Raw genomic sequence first — 23,237 nt, 5'->3', positions numbered from 1 at the left:
TAATAAGGCCGTTAGTTCAGGCTTTTTAAACACTGCAGTCCTAAAAAAAGATGTGATTTGTCCATCTAAATCCAGGTAATGATAAGTTGTATAAAACAGTAATCCATTTTATAGATTTCATGAGTAATTCATTTTTTTGGCGGATGAGAGGGCCCTGGGATAGTATCTCAAGCACAAGGAAAATCATTTCATACGACTTTAATAACAAACTTTCACTACCTGGCTTAGGAACTGTATGCACTTCAACAGAATGTGATGGTTCACCGGAGCCCAATTTCTCTTCTGTATGTTGTGACTGAATTAATTCATTAGATTCTGCTTTCTTTGCACTACTTCCTTTCTTCTTCTCTTCACTCTCTAAGTTCTCTTGGAGCGTTTTGAGGTCACACTGTATATCCAATTTATTTATTAAAGCAACATCCCCAGCAACGGCATCCTCCATGGTGGGTTCCATAGGCTCATCTACAAATCAGAAAAAATCAAAGTCCATCAGCCAGACCATCTGACACAATTAAGATACATAAAGTAAAAAACATGCCCCTTTAATCCAATGTCACAGAAACTATTTTGTGTCCACCAAATCTATTCTCCCACCTTCCAGAGTAATAGCGCTGCAGTTAAGACTCTGGCACCAAAGCAATGGCACACACTGCCCGTCCCTTTGCAAGTTGTGACCACGCTGCCACCAAAGGAACAGAACCACACTGATATGTCCAATTTTGCCTTACTTATTTTAAAGGAAATTTGTGACCTTGACCTTCCACCCTTTCTCCTCCCCATGGGCTAGATTAGGAAAACCAGAAGACTTTGGAAATCATGTTGAAGAGAACCCAGAATGGCTGGGGGGGGGGGGGGGGCTGGGGGGAACAGCTGCAGGCCAACCTGGAATGCCCACAGTGGCAGCCGTATGAGAAAGATAACAGACTTCTAACATTCGTTTAGTCACTGCCTTTTGGTGACTTTCTAACTGTTGTTTGGCCTTTACCCTAATGAGTAAACACATCACTCCTATGAATTAAGGTTCAGGCATAAATAATTCAGAAGACTATAATAAGTCAAATAAAGAACCGACATAAAACCTACATAAAAAGACAAGTAACTACCAATTAACAAATAAAGAGCATCCTCAAAGCTTATCTGAATATTAATTTTTTGAAACTCAGAACATGATTCCCAGACACTGAAAATTTTATATTGACTAACCAAAAAGATCTTTTTAACCTCTAAACTCTGTACTGACAATATTAATCGAGCTGCAGAATTCTAAACTGTCCCTGAACTCTATGACTTTGGGCCTTCCTGCTGTCCCAGCTCTGCCAAGTCTGCTCTAAGTTGTCCTAAATCCTGGTCTGTTGAGGACCAGTGCATGAGGGCAAATAACTTACCTGTCTTTCTGGCCACTGTCTCTTCAGTGTTTAAACACAGGGACTGGGACATTGTAGGCATTCAAAACATACTTGGAGAATGAATTAACAAGCTAAGACTAGGGTAGGAGGCTCTGAGAATTAGGCATTTCCTATGGCTGAACTGAGCAAGAGCTCTAAGAATGGGTGGCATTCCCAATTCATATGTGCATGTATTTAGGCACTGCCTACAAGAAAAGTTTTCTTTCAAAGTAACAACACTGAAAAAACTGAAAATGAAATGCAACATATCTATAATTAATGTTAATTAAATGTTAGTAATCATCTTTTAGGAAATTCACTCACAATCCAAAATTTATCAGACAAGTAAGAAACAGAATTTTGGGCAATATAATTGACTGAAGTAAGACTTACTCAAACACAGAAACTTGGAGCTTTACTCTGCAGTAAAAGTGATTGTGCAATCTGGTGTAAACCGCATGTGAGCTCTGTATCTCCAGAGATAATACCACTTTCTAGTTACTTCATAAGGATATTATTAGGATCAAGTTGTCAAAGTATAGTGAAAATTAAAATTTCAATAAACTCCAGGACATCACAACATCTTTAAGATAATAATCCCCAATCTAGACTCTCCCTGGCATATATTCCTCATATCCCCGGTTTAGGGCCAGTGGTAATAGTACCAGCAGTCCTAACGGTAATCGTCTTCACCATAGTAATAGTACCTGATTGTAGTAAGGACCCCTTTTCCCCTACCTAACTTAAGAAATGACTGAAAGTGAGAACCTTGGAAAGATACATCATTTTAAAATGAATAGTTTTTAGATCCCCATTTCATCTTACCCTCACAGTTTCCTTTGGAGATTTCCCCATTAGCCAGAAATTTCAACATTTTTTTCAAAACCTTCTTGTGAGATTTTGATGGCTGGAACTGTAATGATCGGCACCTAGGAAAACAAAATAAATATTTAAAAAGTGAACTCACACTTTTAAGAAATGAAATCAGTTATGGATAGTATGCGGTACAATGAGGCAAGGCTCAGGCCTGGGATTTCCAGATAAAGACAGCGCTTAAGGTAGCTTCTAACCCCACCCCAAATCTTACTAAAACTAGTTAAAGGATTAGAAAAAAAGACATAAAGCACTAGGAAAAAGAGAATGAGAGAACTGTTGGAAGCTGGAAAGCAGATGTACAAGTGGTAGGAAACCAAAGAGAGTTGAATCCTAACCCAACAGTGAGAGAAGCCAACAGATACCCAATCTTCTCTACGTTACCCATGAAGGATTCAGGGATTGGCAATACCTGATATCTGAGGAGATACGCAAGAAGGTGGGTCTAAAAATAGGAAGATCCCTTGAAAACGTGTTTCAGAAGCAGTTAGATGTCAAATGCCCTCCCTGACTGCACAGATAACAACACCCTACATAATCCAGCAGAAAACTGCAAACTTTTAGGGAAGAGGAAAAAACAGAGCCTCTTACATGAGGAATACAAGCACAACTGAAAGCAATGAAACTATACTGGAAAAAGGAAGCTTAAGGAAAGTCTATACACTGAATGCTGAGCCCTCAAACCCACTTTCCCAACCCAGCCCGGAACACCAGTACCTTCTCTCCAGAATATGACCAGACCTAAAAATACTAACATTAGGGATTCCCCAACAGAACAGCCCGGCCAGATCACCCTACACAAAGCCCACAGTAAACGAGAGCCACCCAACTACACAGAATTTCCAGTGGGAGACGGGGAAGTTGGAATCACCAGACACTTGAGGTGGGCCTACAAAAAAGACAGGTGCCAAAAAACTGGAGAAAGTAACTCAAAAGATGGATATAGAGTACGCAGGAAGAAGAAAACCTAAAATATATATGTGTGTGTGTGTGTGTACGTATCTCCTTAGCTCTTATTTCTCTTAAGCTATTATTATAACTGTAGAATGTTACAAAAAAAAAAAAAAAGGAAAGAGTCCAAGCACCAAAAAACCTGACAAGTAAAAATAGAAGAAATAAAAAATGAAATAGAAGACTTGGAAAATAAAGATGAGGAAAGCTCCTAAAAGATTCAGTAAAAAGAGCCTCTTTCTCCTACAGCTCCCCAGGAGCGCGGCGTCCTGTAGGTCCACTCCCGTGGGTCACTGCTCAACACAGTGTCGCCGTAACCACCCAACAAACAGTGCTCCAGGGCCCAGGGCCCTGGGGCTTCATCTCGTGGGGGGCAAGGACCTTGAGCAGCGTGTCGCCATTTCCCCGGTCACTCTCGGAGGCAAAGTTGCTATCACTAATTTATGTACTGGAGATGTAATCACAGCCACTGATGGGGAAAATACCAGCAATACGACACACTGGAAGCTCGGAACAAAATCAAGGGAAACACAGACAATATGATTTTCATAGTAGCCATATGTGAACATAAAGTCTGATCTCCTCTGGTGACAGAGGAAAGGAAATGTCATCCATACAAGTGAATTTAGCCTCCGAACAGCAAGAGATCCTGCACATACGTAGGAAGTACCCACAGCCGGAACGCAATGCCCTTCACCACCTCGCCTGCCCCAGCTCTGCCCCAGGGTCACCACAAACCAGTACAACAACCCCTCCGGCCTCTACTCCTCTGGAAACATCTCCAACTCCAATAGCACCTTGGAGTCAAAGCCAGCAGCCAGTGGACCAGGGACAACGGCAGTCTTGGAGGATTCTCAGCCTCCAAGCGGACTGGTCATCAACAAGGAATCTGAAGTTTACAAGCTGCTACAAAAACAGGAGTTAAATGAACCCCCAAAACAGTCCACTTCATTTCTGGTTTCGCAGGAAATCCTGCAGTTTGAGGAGAAAGGGGATCCCAGCGAGGCCTCAGGATTCAGAAGCGTTAAGGCTCCGATCAACCAAAGTGGCTGCATCTATTGGAAATGCACAGAAGTTGGCATGTGTGACAATGTGGCACCGGCATTCTTGGTGTGTTTGTGAAGCTATGGGACCATCACCGCCACCCTGAGTGTTATGTGTGTACCGACTGTGGCACAAACCAGAAACACAAGGACCATTTCTTTGTGGAAGATCAAATCAACTGTGAAAAGCACGCCCAAGGGCAGGTCACGCCTCCCAAAGGCTACAACATGATTGTGTTTGTTCCCCAGGTGAACCAGCAGATCTGCACAAACACTGTTCTCCAACCAGCCTGTTGTAACCTGTCCTCTAAAAGCTCTGGCCCTCTCCTCTCTTGAAAGTTCTTGCTCACTTTGGGTTTATCCCTGCTCATTAAACACTGCTTTCCCCACCTTTGCTGACTGGCTCCTACTGCTGTGTGAGGCCTGCTTTGATAATTAATGGACTGTTCTGTTCAGTATCGACATGCCAGCGTCACGGTGTCTTCTCACCTCAGTTCATCTCTGCTGCAATGGACATCAGCCAAATTTGAACCAAACCAAATTGAATATGTCTGACATTGATTTAGCTTTTACTCAATAAATTTATAGACTCTAAAAAAAAAAATTAAAAATTAAAAAAAGATTCAGCAAGAAAAAGATGAAAAACCAAAAAGAATTAGAGGACCAGTCTCAAAGATCCAGTATCTGAATAAAGGCATTATACCGTAGAAGAGAAGAAAAAAAATAGAGGGAGAAGATCACCAAATAATACCAAAAAAAAATCCATGAACTGAAGGATATGATGGGAGGACCTCCCAGATAACAAGGGAGCCTCAAGTCCATATGTCATGGATGAAAACAGACATCTCACCAAGCATATTATGAAATAGAACGACATTCAAGACAAAAAGTACTTACAAAGAGAACCCTTTTTGGACAATGGAACTATTAATACAATCAGAACACTACAGTAATAGGACAACAATGGAGCAAACCCTTCAAAATTCTACAGGAAAATTATTTCCAAGCTACACTTCTATACTCAAACTGTAAGTTGAGTAGTGGATTAAAACATTTTCAGATATACAAAGACTCAAAAAGTTTACCTCTCATGCACTTTGTCTCAGGAAGCTGTTAGAAGATGTGCTTTACTAAAAGGAGGGAACAATCCAAGAAAGTGGGGAGAGGAGACAGGAAGACGGGAAATCCATCTCGAGAGCGAACAAGAACCCCCAAGATGACAGTAAAGAGACCCCAGGATGATAGTGACATGTCGAGTGTAAAGACAACCTGTCCAGACCACAGCTGGTCAGAGACGCCACAAAAGGAGCATCTAAACACACCAAGAAGAGATGTACACGACTGGGGGAGCATTCAGAATAAAACGGCTATAGGTACATGGAAGACAACGCAAACAGAAAGAGAACGGTCAACTCCAGAGAAAGCAAAAACTTGTGCAGAAAAGAAGAAGTAATCAGTGTACTCCACGGCTCGGCTGGGCAGCGTATTTACACGATCACAATGATATGACTACATCTATCCAAGATTACAACACTAATAAGATGGGAAGCTGAGGATGAGGACAAAAAGGAGCTTGAATTAGGACAGGGGAATTAGGAGTAACACAAAGTTAAATCCTTATTTTTCAAAGAGAGAAGCAGAGAGATACTGGGGAAACAAAACAAAAATCAAGTATTATAATTATATAAGTATGTTTCTTAAAGATAGAGAGATGGAAAGTCAAAAAGAAAATCAAAGATTTGAAAGTGACCGTACTGGTAAACAGGAAATGGGACGGGGTTCAGGGGATTGCTATTTTATAAAATAAGCTTTATGGAGCTATTTGATTCTTTAAATTATTAGCATACATAATTCTGATAAAAAATAAAAACTGGAAAAAAAATCATAGCCAGGAAGTTCATCCTCATTTATACTCACATACTGAGCAGCCCCTAATGTCTGCCTAACGAGAAACTAAATTGTAGGCTGTAACCGCCTTGCCTTTACGTTAGGTCTTACTATAACTACTGCAATAAACAGGCCAAAATCACCAAGAGTAACTATGCAAAATGAGCCCATAATATGGATCAACGTATATAATAAAGCTGTGTAAAGAAAAACAATTCACATTTTATAATTACTTTGTTTTGCAATGTTAATTAAATCCCCTTGCACAAAAACAATTTACCTGAAATAGTGCTTTCTATGTGATAGGCATCCAATAAATTATAGATAACTTTATCTTTTTCTTTAACCCACTGAAATTGGCCTTTTCTGGTTAGAGATACTCAGGGTTCAGGCCACTCAATTTCAGACTTATTTGAACAGAATCCTGGGCATCATCCAAAAATAAATTGGTATCTGAAAGGAAATGACTTCTGCCTTTGAATGAAAATGACTACCTCATAACCACCAAAGCTGCCAGAGGACAGCACAGCTACTCTGTCATTGTATTCTTTGTAAAATAAATGAGATGGTGCAGCAAAGCAGAGATCCACCTTTTCTCTTTATTGTTCCAGTCCTATGACCAGTTAGATAAGAGAAAGGCTTCTTAACCAGAAATCAGTGGAACTCTGGGAGTCTGTGACCATTCTAAAATTAATATGTAAAATGTTACATAGTTTTATCTATATGCCCCTTCCCTTGTTTTGTTGCAGAGGGTCTGTAACATTAATCAAATTTTCAAAACAGTCTGCCACCAAAGACAAATTAAGAACAGCTCAAGGAGATAGCTGTGAGAACAAGCCAAAAAGTTATGACTATAACTGTGTTTGCTCTTGTTATTTAGAGCGTGTACGTGTACGTACACACACGCGTGCGCACGCTGAAACTGGAGACAGACAAATGCGTCACAATGTTCATGTACTTTCCCTGATCTACCAGAGGGGAAGCGGAGAGGAGGACAACGAGAGAGAAGAGGAGGACAGCCTTTGGTCAAAAATGAAGGGAAAATCTTTCCGTTAAGGTGGGATGTAGGAGGCAGAGGGTGAACCCAAAAGATTATGAAAAATTAACCAAACGCTTTGTAGGAAAATAGCCTTTTTGTTTTCCAATGAAGAAAACTGGTCTCTGAATACATGTCAGCCCTCTTCTTCCTCGCCCTCCAGGAGCCGACAGCATTGAATGTAAGAACAGTGTGAACATGCCAGACTAGGGAAAGCCCTAAGATGAAACTTACGGAAATCTGATGTCTAAAAGTAATTTGAGTACTTAGCAATATTTCCGCAATATCTCATGGTATCACTGACTAAACTGCCAAATAAAGAGGGTATTTTTTTCACATATTTAGATGACCCAATTAAACATTACTAAAAGCTATTGATCAGCACGTGAATATAGCATCAATACATAGAAAAAACATAACTCATTTGCTTTTTTCCTATAAAGAATGTCTACCTAGAATGAAAATTAGCTTTAAAAAAAAAGGAAGATTCTACTAAAACATTATGCACAATCTTCATATTACCATGGTTCCCCAAAAAATAAGAGCAGATCTTATATTAATTTTTGCTCCAAAAGACGCATAGGGCATATTTCCAGGGGATATCTTATTTTTTTCATGTACAATAAGCTACATTTATTCAAATACAGTCGTGTCATCTTCTTCTGGAAAATCATCATAACGCACTAAATGCGTCCACCTGGCTGACGATCTTAACTGGGGCTTATTTCGGGGTAGGTCTTATTTTCGGGGAAACACGGTATAGATCTTCTTTGCATTAATCAAAATTCTTACCTTATTGTGTATTGAGGACAGCATGTTTGATTCATGACAGGTTTGTACACGTATTTCCCGCTTCTAAAATTATAAAATAGTTTTGTTAATTTCTTACACATTTCTCGTATATACCAAAGTATATTAGTATAGAAACACAAACTTAGAGTAAAAATCTAACCAATAGTGTAAAAACCCGTTTAGCTTTAGTTACTCTTCCGCAGCTAAGCAACCTTGCCACGTGGGTATACCAAGGACCACAGGCCAGCTTTTCCTTTGCTAAACCTTTACCTGTGTACCCCAAGGTTAAGCACCTCAGTCACCCTCCCTTCAGCATCTGCAATCCCTTCCATGCCTGACCTGCCACCAATCCTCAAAACCACGCACAGAGAAAACCGCCCAGGATGCTGTGGGACCAATGTCCACTGCTATGATACCCACATTTGGGGGTTCCATGTGCACCAGCACAAAGTACCCCCAAACCAACCTGATCCTTTCCATGCTTTCTGGAGCTCAGTTAATAGCAGAACTGTGACATTCTGGGCTGAATTTTGTCCCCCCAAATTCATATGCTAAAGCCCTAATCCCTAGCCCTCAGAATGTGACTCTATTTGGAGATACGGCCTTTAAAGAGGTGACGGGGTTAAAATGAAGCTGTTAAGATGAGCTTTAATCCAATGTGATGGTGTGCTTATAAGATAAGGAAATTGGACACATAAAGAGACAGCAGGAATACACATCCAAGGAGAAAGAACCACGTGAGGACAAAGGCAGAAGACAGCCATGTGCAAGCCAGGGAGAGGTCTCAGAAGAAACCAAAACTGTGAACACCCTGACTTTGGACTTTCAGCCTCCAGGACTGTGAGAAAACAAATTTTTGTTGTTTAAGGTGCCCAATCTGTGGTATTCTGTTATGGCAGCCCAAACACACACGAGTTCAGTTCTCAAGCCAGGAACCTAGGAGTCATCTTGGACTCCTCCCACTAATGCAGCTCTATAGCCTGTAAGAAAGCATTCTACTTCTAAACTGTATCCTAAATCTGTCCCCTCCTAATGCCACTGCTATTGATGATGCCAGCAGTCCTCACCATCTTACATCCCAACACTGCAATCATCTCTGGAACTGGTCCTCCTGCCTCCAGGGTCACCTCCTCAAAAAACCCTCTGCTATGTAAGTGATCATTTCCAGAACACAAATTCCATCAATTTATCGGACATAAAAGACATCAGTGGCTCCCCTTTACCTTTGAAAAGGTTCCTTATCGTGTCATACAAAGTCTTGCAACATCTGCCCTATATTACCTTTTGGGACTCATTAAGTTTAAGGAAAGCTGTGAAGTTTCACTTGTGTGAGCAATCCCACGTCTCTTGGGGATTACTGGCACAGGGCACTTAACACTGCTTGCATTTATATACAGAACTTTACCTACATAAAATAACTACCAAAATAATCCTAAATCATCAAAGGCAATGTGTGGATTTTAATGGAATCCTGATTCAAATGAATAAAACTATTAACAAAAGACATTCTGAGACAAGCAGAAAATCTAATCAAAACTAGGAAACAGGTGACATCAAAGAATTATTAGTTTTGTAAAGTATGATAATGGCATTGTGGATATGTTATCGTTATAAAGCAAAGAAGAATACTTCTTAGAAACATATGTTTATTACAGGTATACTGACATGGTACTTGAAATTTGCATTAAATTATTTTGTGGGGACAGGCTGCTCTCACAAAAAAACTTCCTGGTTCTTCTTTTCATTCCATCTTCACATGAGGAGGGGCAAAGGAGCTGTGTGTGGTCTCTTTTGTAAGGGCACTAATCCCATTCACAAGGGATCCATCTTTATAACCTAATCACCTCCCAAAGCCTTCATCTCCAAATACCATCATCATGAGAGTTAGGATTTAACATGAGAATTTTGGTGGGACACAAACATTTAGTCCTTTGCAGGGAGCAAGAACTATGAGACTGTATTGGCAAAATGTTAACAGCTGAAGCTTGCGATAGCTACATGAGGGTCATTATAACGTACTCTATGTTTGTATACATCTGAAGTTTTCCTAATAAATGTCTTTAAAAAGAAAGAGTACAAAATTACTACATAAAAGAATAAAAAATTTCTAAAACCTATTTCCAACAAGAGGAAAACATTTCAAAAGCAAACAAATATTTTTTTCAATCATAAGAAGTCCCTGAGTAATAAGAGAAGGATCTTTGTATTAATGAGCTTTACCTTCGCCATCCTCGGTCTATAAGATCCTGATAATCCTGCACTGTCATGGAATGTGCCCACATGCCTGAAAAAAGTAACATGTTAACTACAGCAGGTTGAACTTTTTACTTTTTTCAATTCAAAGCATTATTTTTTAATGTGACTGTAGAAGCAAAATCTAGTTCACACTGGAAGAATGAAAGTTTGCACATATGTCCTACTTGTTAATTTGACATAATACATAACACAAATGAAAAATATATTTATCTTAATTGAAAAACAAACACATGAAAGTAATTACATTTAATTCAGGATTAGTCAATAGTCTCTATGACACCATAAATTTAGGTCCTCACTACAATCAGATTATATCACACTTTTAGAACATAATATCTCCAATGATTTAATAAGCTGGTGTTTTCAGATGAATTAGAAAGCAAATGTTTTCTTCTGCATATAAATTCTCAATTTTTCTATACATTTACAGCATAGTCTTGAGCACTGAAAATCGGACAAAAGTATACAGCAATATTCCTGTTTATTTTTTAACTTTTTAAATTTAAGTGGGTTTTTCCAGGACCCATCAGCTGCAAGTCAAGTACTTGTTTCAATCTAGTTGTGGACGGTGCAGCTCACAGTGGCCCATGCAGGGATCGAACCCGCAACCTTGTTAAGAGCACTGCCTCTAACCAACTGAGCTAACTGGCCACTCCCGCAATATTCCTTTTATGTATAAAAACTGAAAGTAACCCAAATGCCCAGGAACAGGAAAGAGATTAGAGGTTCTATATGTTATCAGTATGATGTAATAAGTATGCAACCATAAAAAAAAATGAAGACTATCAGAAAACATTAAAAGGTCTATTTGAATTAATGTTAAGAGAAAAATAAATTTTTCTCTTATAAACAGTAAACTGCATCGGGGATAGGTTAAGACAAAGGTAGGCTTGATAGAACAGGATGTAGTGAGGAAAGCATGGGCACTAGAGTACAACAGAAATGTCCAGAAGCCTGATAGATGCTCATTAACACCAAGTTACTCTCTGAGGCTCAATTCCATCATCTGCAAAACAGGAATAATGAAACCTACCTACCCAGTAGGTGGAGTGCCCTATAGGTAAGATTATTATTAGAATTAAAACCAAGATGATAAAAATTTAGTTATCTCTTTAGGTGGTCTCTTCCACAGGACTTTACACACAGGACATCTACAGTAATCAGTTTTCTCTTACTAAAAGTAAAATTATTGGAAACATAATTAAGGATTAAAACATTAACTTGAGACATATTTAGTGTAACTTACTTATTACATACATATCATAGCCACAACACTAAAATTCTGAAAAGGAGAAGGGAGGAAGCTGCAATACCCTCAGGCCTAATCCCAGCCACCATTCGGTGGGCTTCTCCTGGGCTTCTTACCTCCCAGAGGTGTAATCATGTCCTCTCCTTTGCATCTTGTTTATTTTCTCCGTCTAACCCGACGCTCTAAACATCTTTCCACTTAGCTCATCTTCATGCTCTTTGCTCCCAGCAACTGCATTACACTCTCCTCCCTCTCACCCACATGAAGGACCTAATAAACCTTTTTAATTACTGAGTAAACGGACGCACTGTAATCGCCCAAAGTGTCCTTCCCCAACTGTAGGGCATTTATAATATTTTTACATGGAAACCACTTACATTTACATCTTTGTGGATTTCCCATTTTCCGCAGTGCGGGACGACTCTTTAGAATATGGGGTTCTACACTGCCAATGGATGGCCTTTACAGACAATGTTCTGTTGACAAACAACAAATCTTCCGAAAGAAGACTGACTCATGATGAAGAAGGAACAAAACAAAGACCTGTCGGCTCACTTTGCGGTCGTCAAGGAGCTGGGGGCAGGAACGAACGACGCGGCATATAAACACCTGGTACACGTCACACACATCAACACAAACCAGCCTCCTCGCCAGCGGCAACGGAGCTCGCCCGTCGCTGGCCCGTTCTTCAGGAGACATTTACTCACAGATGCCCAGGCACACGTGTGCACACGCTGTTCCCTCACTAACAGCACCACCGAGCCCAGGCACACGTGTGCACACGCCTTTCCCACACTAACAGCACCACCGAGCCCAGGCACACGTGTGCACACGCCTTCCTACACTAACAGCACCACCGAGCCCAGGCGCACGTGTGCACACGCCGTTCCCAGACTAACAGCACCACCGAGCCCAGGCACACGTGTGCACACGCCGTTCCCACACTAACAGCACCACCGAGCCCAGGCACACGTGTGCACACGCCGTTCCCACACTAACAGCACCACCGAGCCCAGGCACACGTGTGCACACGCCGTTCCCACACTAACAGCACCACCGAGCCCAGGCACACGTGTGCACACGCCGTTCCCACACTAACAGCACCACCGAGCCCAGGCACACGTGTGCACACGCCGTTCCCACACTAACAGCACCACCGAGCCCAGGCACACGTGTGCACACGCCGTTCCCACACTAACAGCACCACCGAGCCCAGGCACACGTGTGCACACGCCGTTCCCACACTAACAGCACCACCGAGCCCAGGCACACGTGTGCACACGCCGTTCCCACACTAACAGCACCACCGAGCCCAGGCACACGTGTGCACACGCCTTCCTACACTAACAGCACCACCGAGCCCAGGCACACGTGTGCACACGCCGTTCCTACACTAACAGCACCACCGAGCCCAGGCACACGTGTGCACACGCCGTTCCTACACTAACAGCACGACCGAGCGCAGGCACACGTGTGCACACGCCGTTCCTACACTAACAGCACCACAGAGCGCAGGCACACGTGTGCACACGCCGCTCCTACACTAACAGCACCATCGAGCCCAGGCACACGTGTGCACACGCCGTTCCTACACTAACAGCACCACCGAGCCCAGGCACACGTGTGCACACGCCGTTCCTACACTAACAGCACCACCGAGCGCAGGCACACGTGTGCACACGCCGTTCCCACACTAACAGCACCACCGAGCCCAGGCACACGTGTGCACACGCCGTTCCCACACTAACAGCACCACCGAGCCCAGGCACACGTGTGCACACGCCGTTCCCACACTAACAGCACCACCGAGCGCAGGCACACGTGTGCACACGCCGTTCCCACACTAACAGCACCACCGAGCCCAGGCACACGTGTGCACACGCCGTTTCCACACTAACAGCACCACCGAGCGCAGGCACACGTGTGCACACGCCGTTCCCACACTAAAAGCACCACCGAGCGCAGACACACGTGTGCACACGCCATTCCCAGACTAACAGCACCACCGAGCGCAGGCACACGTGTGCACACGCCGTTCCCACACTAACAGCACCACCGAGCGCAGGCACACGTGTGCACACACCGTTCCCACACTAACAGCACCACCGAGCGCAGGCACACGTGTGCACACGCCGCTCCTACACTAACAGCACCACCGAGCCCAGGCACACGTGTGCACACGCCGTTCCCACACTAACAGCACCACCGAGCCCAGGCACACGTGTGCACACGCCGTTCCCACACTAACAGCACCACCGAGCGCAGGCACACGTGTGCACACGCGGCTCCTACACTAACAGCACCACCGAGCGCAGGCACACGTGTGCACACGCCGCTCCCACACTAACAGCACCACCGAGCGCAGGCACACGTGTGCACACGCCGTTCCCACACTAACAGCACCACCGAGCCCAGGCACATGTGTGCACACGCCTTTTCTACAGTAACAGCACCACCGAGCGCAGGCACACGTGTGCACACGCCGTTCCTACACTAACAGCACCACCGAGCGCAGGCACACGTGTGCACACACCGTTCCTACACTAACAGCACCACCGAGCGCAGGCACACGTGTGCACACGCCTTCCTACACTAACAGCACCACCGAGCGCAGGCACACGTGTGCACACGCCGCTCCTACACTAACAGCACCACCGAGCCCAGGCACACGTGTGCACACGCCGTTTCCACACTAACAGCACCACCGAGCGCAGGCACACGTGTGCACACGCCGTTCCCACACTAACAGCACCACCGAGCGCAGGCACACGTGTGCACACGCCGTTCCCACACTAACAGCACCATCGAGCCCAGGCACACGTGTGCACACGCCGTTCCCACACTAACAGCACCACCGAGCCCAGGCACACGTGTGCACACGCCGTTCCCACACTAACAGCACCACCGAGCCCAGGCACACGTGTGCACACGCCGCTCCCACACTAACAGCACCACCGAGCCCAGGCACACGTGTGCACACGCCGCTCCCACACTAACAGCACCACCGAGCCCAGGCACACGTGTGCACACGCCGTTCCCAGACTAACAGCACCACCGAGCGCAGGCACACGTGTGCACACGCCGTTCCCACACTAACAGCACCACCGAGCGCAGGCACACGTGTGCACACGCCGTTCACACACTAACAGCACCACCGAGCGCAGGCACACGTGTGCACACGCCGTTCCCACACTAACAGCACCACCGAGCCCAGGCACACGTGTGCACACGCCGTTCCCACACTAACAGCACCACCGAGCCCAGGCACACGTGTGCACACGCCGTTCCCACACTAACAGCACCACCGAGCCCAGGCACACGTGTGCACACGCCGTTCCCACACTAACAGCACCACCGAGCCCAGGCACACGTGTGCACACGCCGTTCCCACACTAACAGCACCACCGAGCCCAGGCACACGTGTGCACACGCCGTTCCCACACTAACAGCACCACCGAGCCCAGGCACACGTGTGCACACGCCGTTCCCACACTAACAGCACCACCGAGCCCAGGCACACGTGTGCACACGCCGTTCCCACACTAACAGCACCACCGAGCCCAGGCACACGTGTGCACACGCCGTTCCCACACTAACAGCACCACCGAGCCCAGGCACACGTGTGCACACGCCGTTCCCACACTAACAGCACCACCGAGCCCAGGCACACGTGTGCACACGCCGTTCCCACACTAACAGCACCACCGAGCCCAGGCACACGTGTGCACACGCCGTTCCCACACTAACAGCACCACCGAGCGCAGGCACACGTGTGCACACGCCGTTCCCACACTAACAGCACCATCGAGCCCAGGCACACGTGTGCACACGCCGTTCCCACACTAACAGCACCACCGAGCCCAGGCACACGTGTGCACACGCCGTTCCCACACTAACAGCACCACCGAGCCCAGGCACACGTGTGCACACGCCGCTCCCACACTAACAGCACCACCGAGCCCAGGCACACGTGTGCACACGCCGTTCCCACACTAACAGCACCACCGAGCCCAGGCACACGTGTGCACACGCCGTTCCCAGACTAACAGCACCACCGAGCGCAGGCACACGTGTGCACACGCCGTTCCCACACTAACAGCACCACCGAGCGCAGGCACACGTGTGCACACGCCGCTCCCACACTAACAGCACCACCGAGCCCAGGCACACGTGTGCACACGCCGTTCCCACACTAACAGCACCACCGAGCCCAGGCACACGTGTGCACACGCCGTTCCCAGACTAACAGCACCACCGAGCGCAGGCACACGTGTGCACACGCCGCTCCTACACTAACAGCACCACCGAGCCCAGGCACACGTGTGCACACGCCGTTCCCACACTAACAGCACCACCGAGCGCAGGCACACGTGTGCACACGCCGTTCCCAGACTAACAGCACCACCGAGCGCAGGCACACGTGTGCACACGCCGTTCCTACACTAACAGCACCACCGAGCGCAAGCACACGTGTGCACACGCCGTTCCCACACTAACAGCACCACCGAGCCCAGGCACACGTGTGCACACGCCGTTCCCAGACTAACAGCACCACCGAGCCCAGGCACACGTGTGCACACGCCGCTCCTACACTAACAGCACCACCGAGCCCAGGCACACGTGTGCACACGCCGTTCCCACACTAACAGCACCACCGAGCGCAGGCACACGTGTGCACACGCCGTTCCTACACTAACAGCACCACCGAGCCCAGGCACACGTGTGCACACGCCGTTCCCACACTAACAGCACCACCGAGCCCAGGCACACGTGTGCACACGCCGTTCCCAGACTAACAGCACCACCGAGCGCAGGCACACGTGTGCACACGCCGCTCCTACACTAACAGCACCACCGAGCCCAGGCACACGTGTGCACACGCCGTTCCCACACTAACAGCACCACCGAGCGCAGGCACACGTGTGCACACGCCGTTCCCAGACTAACAGCACCACCGAGCGCAGGCACACGTGTGCACACGCCGTTCCTACACTAACAGCACCACCGAGCGCAAGCACACGTGTGCACACGCCGTTCCCACACTAACAGCACCACCGAGCCCAGGCACACGTGTGCACACGCCGTTCCCAGACTAACAGCACCACCGAGCCCAGGCACACGTGTGCACACGCCGCTCCTACACTAACAGCACCACCGAGCGCAGGCACACGTGTGCACACGCCGTTCCCACACTAACAGCACCACCGAGCGCAGGCACACGTGTGCACACGCCGCTCCCACACTAACAGCACCACCGAGCCCAGGCACACGTGTGCACACGCCGTTCCCACACTAACAGCACCACCGAGCCCAGGCACACGTGTGCACACGCCGTTCCCAGACTAACAGCACCACCGAGCGCAGGCACACGTGTGCACACGCCGCTCCTACACTAACAGCACCACCGAGCCCAGGCACACGTGTGCACACGCCGTTCCCACACTAACAGCACCACCGAGCGCAGGCACACGTGTGCACACGCCGTTCCCAGACTAACAGCACCACCGAGCGCAGGCACACGTGTGCACACGCCGTTCCTACACTAACAGCACCACCGAGCGCAAGCACACGTGTGCACACGCCGTTCCTACACTAACAGCACCATCGAGCCCAGGCACACGTGTGCACACGCCGCTCCTACACTAACAGCACCACCGAGCGCAGGCACACGTGTGCACACGCCGTTCCTACACTAACAGCACCATCGAGCCCAGGCACACGTGTGCACACGCCGTTCCCAGACTAACAGCACCACCGAGCGCAGGCACACGTGTGCACACGCCGCTCCTACACTAACAGCACCACCGAGCCCAGGCACACGTGTGCACACGCCGCTCCCACACTAACAGCACCACCGAGCCCAGGCACACGTGTGCACACGCCGTTCCCACACTAACAGCACCACCGAGCGCAGGCACACGTGTGCACACGCCGCTCCTACACTAACAGCACCACCGAGCCCAGCCACACGTGTGCACACGCCGTTCCCACACTAACAGCACCACCGAGCCCAGCCACACGTGTGCACACGCCGCTCCTACACTAACAGCACCACCGAGCGCAGGCACACGTGTGCACACGCCGTTCCCACACTAACAGCACCACCGAGCCCAGGCACACGTGTGCACACGCCGCTCCTACACTAACAGCACCACCGAGCCCAGGCACACGTGTGCACACGCCGCTCCCACACTAACAGCACCACCGAGCGCAGGCACACGTGTGCACACGCCGCTCCTACACTAACAGCACCACCGAGCCCAGGCACACGTGTGCACACGCCGTTCCCACACTAACAGCACCACCGAGCCCAGGCACACGTGTGCACACGCCGCTCCTACACTAACAGCACCACCGAGCGCAGGCACACGTGTGCACACGCCGTTCCCACACTAACAGCACCATCGAGCCCAGGCACACGTGTGCACACGCCGTTCCCACACTAACAGCACCACCGAGCGCAGGCACACGTGTGCACACGCGGCTCCTACACTAACAGCACCACCGAGCGCAGGCACACGTGTGCACACGCCGTTCCCACACTAACAGCACCACCGAGCCCAGGCACACGTGTGCACACGCCGTTCCCACACTAACAGCACCACCGAGCGCAGGCACACGTGTGCACACGCCGTTCCTACACTAACAGCACCACCGAGCGCAGGCACACGTGTGCACACGCCGTTCCCACACTAACAGCACCACCGAGCCCAGCCACACGTGTGCACACGCCGTTCCCACACTAACAGCACCACCGAGCCCAGCCACACGTGTGCACACGCCGCTCCTACACTAACAGCACCACCGAGCGCAGGCACACGTGTGCACACGCCGTTCCCACACTAACAGCACCACCGAGCCCAGGCACACGTGTGCACCCGCCGCTCCTACACTAACAGCACCACCGAGCCCAGGCACACGTGTGCACACGCCGCTCCCACACTAACAGCACCACCGAGCGCAGGCACACGTGTGCACACGCCGCTCCTACACTAACAGCACCACCGAGCCCAGGCACACGTGTGCACACGCCGTTCCCACACTAACAGCACCACCGAGCGCAGGCACACGTGTGCACACGCCGTTCCTACACTAACAGCACCACCGAGCCCAGGCACACGTGTGCACACGCCGTTCCCACACTAACAGCACCACCGAGCGCAGGCACACGTGTGCACACGCCGCTCCTACACTAACAGCACCACCGAGCCCAGGCACACGTGTGCACACGCCGTTCCTACACTAACAGCACCACCGAGCCCAGGCACACGTGTGCACGCGCCTTCCTACACTAACAGCACCACCGAGCCCAGGCACACGTGTGCACACGCCGCTCCCACACTAACAGCACCACCGACACCCCTGTCCGCACCCCGCGCTCCGCACCTCCTACGGGGGGCGCACTGACAGGTGAGCCCCCGCCGCAACGGCCTCCACTACGGGGCTTCCCAGCACGGCATGCCGTCACCGATTTACTCGTCTCCTGGTAGTGAGGGGCGTGTGTCCACTTTGAGCTGCTGCGAGGCAATCACTCACTGCCCTGCATGTCCCAGCACCTGGGTGACGACGTCGTCAACACCTAGACGCTTCCCTGCCGCATCAGGTGCGGTCCATTTTAAGTTCTGACAGCCACGGCCCTCCGCACTCGCTCCGCGGGACACGGGCCGGGTGGAGGTGCCAGCCGCCGTGGGCCCCTCGAGCCAGCCGGCCCGAGCCGGGGAGCCGCGACTCCCGGGGACGCCCGCCAGTCGCAGAGCCCCCCAGGCCGCGGCGCCCTCCCCCGCCCGCCTGCCGGCCTGCTCACCGTTGGAGCGACTTCCCGACTCGTTCTTGCAATAGCCACAGCGGTAAAAGTCCTCGCCCTCGAAATACTCCACGACGCTGGACGGAAGGGCGAGCCAGGAAGCCATGGCCTCGACCCTCCAAACGCGACGCAGCCCCGCCGAAGGCCGCCGCCGCCACCCCACAATGCACCGCGCCTCGCACAGCCCGAGCGCTCGCGAAGCCGCACCCGCACCCGCGGCCCGGGACTCGCCGCAGCCCCTCCGCGCTGACGCTGCCCGCGCCATCTTGGCCCAGGGCAGCCGTCCGCTATTTCCGTTCCTTCTCGGAGAAGGACCGCCATCTTCGGTGAGGGTGAGATGGGGAGACGGAGCGTGAAAGGAAACGGTCTGGGAAGAAACGAATGGGAAAGGAACGTGGGAGGGGAGGAACCGAGCCTGTGGGCTCCCCCGCACAGGGATGGCCCGAGGCGCGGCGGGCGGACGGCGGTTGGACGCGAGGCGGCCGTGCTCGCTCCGGCAATGGGAACACTCACCGTAGGACACCTTGCCTTCTTCCGAGCCGCAGTATCCGCAGTGGTAGCCGGCCTTGAGTCCCTTGTACTCTACCACCGAGGCCATGGCCGCCACCAGGTCCGCGCGGGCCGGCCACGCCTCTCGGTGCCGCGGGGCCGAGCTCGGCGCAGTGCGGGGGCCCGCGGCGGGGAGGCGTGCAGAGGAGGCCGGCGGTGCCCCCGGTGCCCCCGGTGCCCCGGGCCCGCGCCCGAGCGCCGCTGCGGTTCCAGCCCGTGTTGGGCCCGGGGGCAGCCCCGGACGTCGGCGTGGATGGAAGTCGTGAACCCAGGCCCTTCTGCGTCCTCCATCGCACTCCTTCCCACCGCCGCGTGTTGTCAGCCCCGTTTTACAGATATGGAAACTGAGGCGTGGAGGTTGTGACAACCCAAAGTTACTTCCCGTGGGTCTCAGTGTGAAAGTTACCGTGACAGGCCGTCGCCGACCACCATGTAGCCAGCTCAAGCGGCTTCCAAACCAGCAAGCACTTAGGGCCCAGGTACTGCCTGCAGGTTTCTGTGCGTGTCGGGGGTATTTGAATTGAAGAACACTTAACCTGGCAGAGCCACTGGCTGCCTTGTGCCACGATAAGCCCAGTGACACCGTAACATAAGACTTTTAATGAAAGAAGAGACAAATCTAGATTTTTAAAAAAAAAAAAAATACAATTTTTAAATGCTACTTTTAAACTGTAGAGGCCAAACGAAACATTTATATAGGCTGAATTCAGCCTGTGGGCCTCCAACTTGCAACCACGATTTCCTAGAGACTAACAGTCTGAGGCAAAGTACAAAATGAGTACCTCCGACGAGGTCCTATTGCTTAATCTTCACCTCGTGTGCACAGATAATTTAAAACTGTCTGTCCTTGTATTTTTCCCAGTCAACAATAAAGCTAAATATCTTTTTGCAATGTTTAGAAACGTGAAATAAAGAAGCTTGGAAAAATAGAGGTAAACTTTCGAGGTGAGTTTCAACATTCTTGACAGTGCCTTTATGGCACAGTGAAATGTTAGGTTAATAAGCATCATTGTGCCTCACACAATGGGGGGAATCCCTAAGGAATATCCCTCAACAATATCACGTAGCATGCAGCAGGGTTTCAGGATCCCTTAGGCTTCCCTAGCTCCCCAGCTGCCCCAACTCCTCCCTTGAAGGCTCCTTATTAGATCTCAGTACCATGTTCTTAAGACAGACATCATTCATTTTGTTAATAAGACAGATTTGATTACTCCCAGGCCTTTCTGGGATAAGCTCTCATTTTGAATGAAAGTAAATGCCTGTTAAATGAAACAGCAGAATGCCACGCTCTCAACATAGAGAGTAGGAAGAGGCCAGGAGGCTTTTCAGTCTCATCTTGTCTTACTTCACCTCTGTCCCTTTGAAGACGCACCCTTATCCCAGGCCCTAGACCAACCTCAGCCAGGATACTCCAGGACATACCAGCCTTGAACTACACGAAAGTCCAAAATCCTAGGCATATGTTTTAACTCAATCCTTACAGCAACTTCACAACATAGGAAATGAAGACCAAGGAGGACAAATAACTTGCCCAAGGTCATACAACTAGTGAAAAACATAGGAGAGGGAAAGCGTGATAAAAATAAAATAAATCGAAGAGGAGAAAGATCAACAAATACTAAGTCTGGACTTACATGAGACAATGTTTCCTAGATATCTTTATTTTGCTGAAGACCAGAAACAGTTTTCATCTTCCAACTCAAATGAGAAAACTACCACAAAGTTTCATTTAGTTTCTCCCCTTTTTTTGAGGGGGAACACTATTAAAATGTCCTCTTATTTATGAAATTACCAGCAATAGACAGTTGTCTTTGTTTTTAATTATTCCAATTATATCAATAATCACTTTAAACGTCAGTGGTCTAAATATACCAGTTAAAAAGTCAGACTGAATAAAAAAATAAGACCCCAACTGCATGTCATCTACCTAAAAATCCTACTTGAAATATAAAAACATTAAAACTAAAGGCACAGAAAAAAATACATTGTTAACACTAATCAAAAGATAGTAGAGTAGCTACATTAATTTCAGACAAAGTAAATGTACGAGCAACGGAAATTAGGCATAAAAGGGGGCATTACACAATGGTAAAGGGGTCAATTCTCCAAGAAGACATAACATTCCTTAACGTGTATGCACCCAGCACAGAGTAACAAAATATGTGAGGCAAAAACTGATAGAACTGCAAGGAGAAATAGATGAATTCACTATTATAGTTAGAGGCTTCAGGACCCCTCTATCACTAATTGACAGACCCAGCAGGCATTAAATCAGTAAGGACATAATTGAACTCAACAATATCAATCACTTGTATCTAACTGGCATTCATAGAACACTTGATCCAACAGCAGCAGTATACACGTTCTTCTCAAGGTCACAAGAACATTCACCAAAATAGACCACACTCTGGGTCATAAAAAACACTTTAACAAATTTAAAAGAATAGAGCTCATACAAAGTATGCTCTCAGACCACAATGGAATAAAACTAGAAATCAATAACAGAAAGGTAACTGGAGAATTCCAAAATGCTTGGAGATTAAACAACACGCTTCTAAATAACACTTGGGTCAAAGAAGTTTCAAGAGAAATTTAGAAATATTTGGAACTAAATGAACATGAAAATACAACTTACAAAATGTGGAATGCAGCAAACAGTGATTAGAGGGAAATTTATAGCACTGAATGCATTTATAAGAAACGATCTCAAATCAATCTAAGCTACCTCAGGAAACTAGAAAAAGAGCAAATTAAATCCAAAAAAAATAAATAAATGAAATTGAATACAGAAAATCAACAAAAACCAAAAGCTAGTTCTTTGAAAAGACCCAATAAATTAATAAAATTCTAATGATGCTAATTAAGAATAAAACTAGAGAAGACAAATTACCAATGCCAGAAATGAAGGACCATCACTACTGATGACATGGACATTAAAAGGATAATAAGGAAATAGCATGATGAATAACTCTATGCCCATATGTATGATAAACTAGAAGAAATTGATCAATTCTTTGAAAGACAATCTGCCAATTCACACAAGAAGAAATAGATAATCTGAATAGGGCTCTATCTAAAGAAATATAATCGATAATTAATGACCTATGAAAACAGAAAGCACCAGGCCTTGATGGGTTCACTAGTGAATTCAACCAAATATTTAAGGAAGAAATTATACCAACTCTCTACAGTCTCTTCGTGAAAATAGAAGCAAAGAAATTGCTAACTCATTCTATGAGGCCAGCATTACCCCGACACGAAAACCAGACAGAGACATCACAAGAAAGGAAAACTACACCCCAGTATCTCTAATGAACATAGATGTGAAAATACTCAATAAAATATTAGTAAATGGAATCCAACAAAGTAGAACAAGAATTATGCATCACCACCACGTAGGACTTATTCCAGG

The 23,237-nt window shown here is 48.0% G+C and overlaps 1 protein-coding gene and 1 pseudogene across 14 annotated transcripts in view; one reads left to right on the top strand and one right to left on the bottom strand.

Moving 5' to 3' along the window:
- The window catches only part of ATE1 (arginyltransferase 1), a 135,852-nt gene extending 115,447 nt beyond the window's left edge, over window positions 1-20,405 (bottom strand). For 5 of the 13 annotated variants that reach the window (XM_081073826.1, XM_081073835.1, XM_081073834.1 and 2 more), the window contains exons 1-5: window positions 19,277-19,452; window positions 10,188-10,251; window positions 7,968-8,030; window positions 2,211-2,314; window positions 220-462 (exon numbers count right to left, since the gene is read on the bottom strand). In XM_081073826.1, the coding sequence (XP_080929952.1) occupies window positions 220-462; window positions 2,211-2,314; window positions 7,968-8,030; window positions 10,188-10,251; window positions 19,277-19,382 (580 nt within the window). In that variant the 5' untranslated portion in view covers window positions 19,383-19,452. Of the gene's footprint in view, window positions 1-219; window positions 463-2,210; window positions 2,315-7,967; window positions 8,031-10,187; window positions 10,252-11,588; window positions 11,679-11,849; window positions 11,931-19,276; window positions 19,456-19,789 lie in introns of those variants that run through there. The other 8 variants (XM_081073837.1, XM_081073836.1, XM_081073830.1 and 5 more) reach the window with 6 other exon arrangements.
- On the top strand, window positions 2,990-4,588 carry LOC308508182 (PDZ and LIM domain protein 1-like; annotated as a pseudogene). The gene is made up of 2 exons: window positions 2,990-3,141; window positions 3,459-4,588. The product of its transcript is annotated as a PDZ and LIM domain protein 1-like (transcript).
- Window positions 20,406-23,237: the final 2,832 nt, after the last annotated feature.

The sequence above is a fragment of the Rhinolophus hipposideros genome (genome assembly GCF_964194185.1).
Source record: "Rhinolophus hipposideros genome assembly, chromosome: 15".
Lineage (NCBI taxonomy): Eukaryota > Metazoa > Chordata > Mammalia > Chiroptera > Rhinolophidae > Rhinolophus > Rhinolophus hipposideros.
Note: the sequence above shows the minus strand (reverse complement) of the source record. Positions and strands in the feature narration are given on the sequence as shown.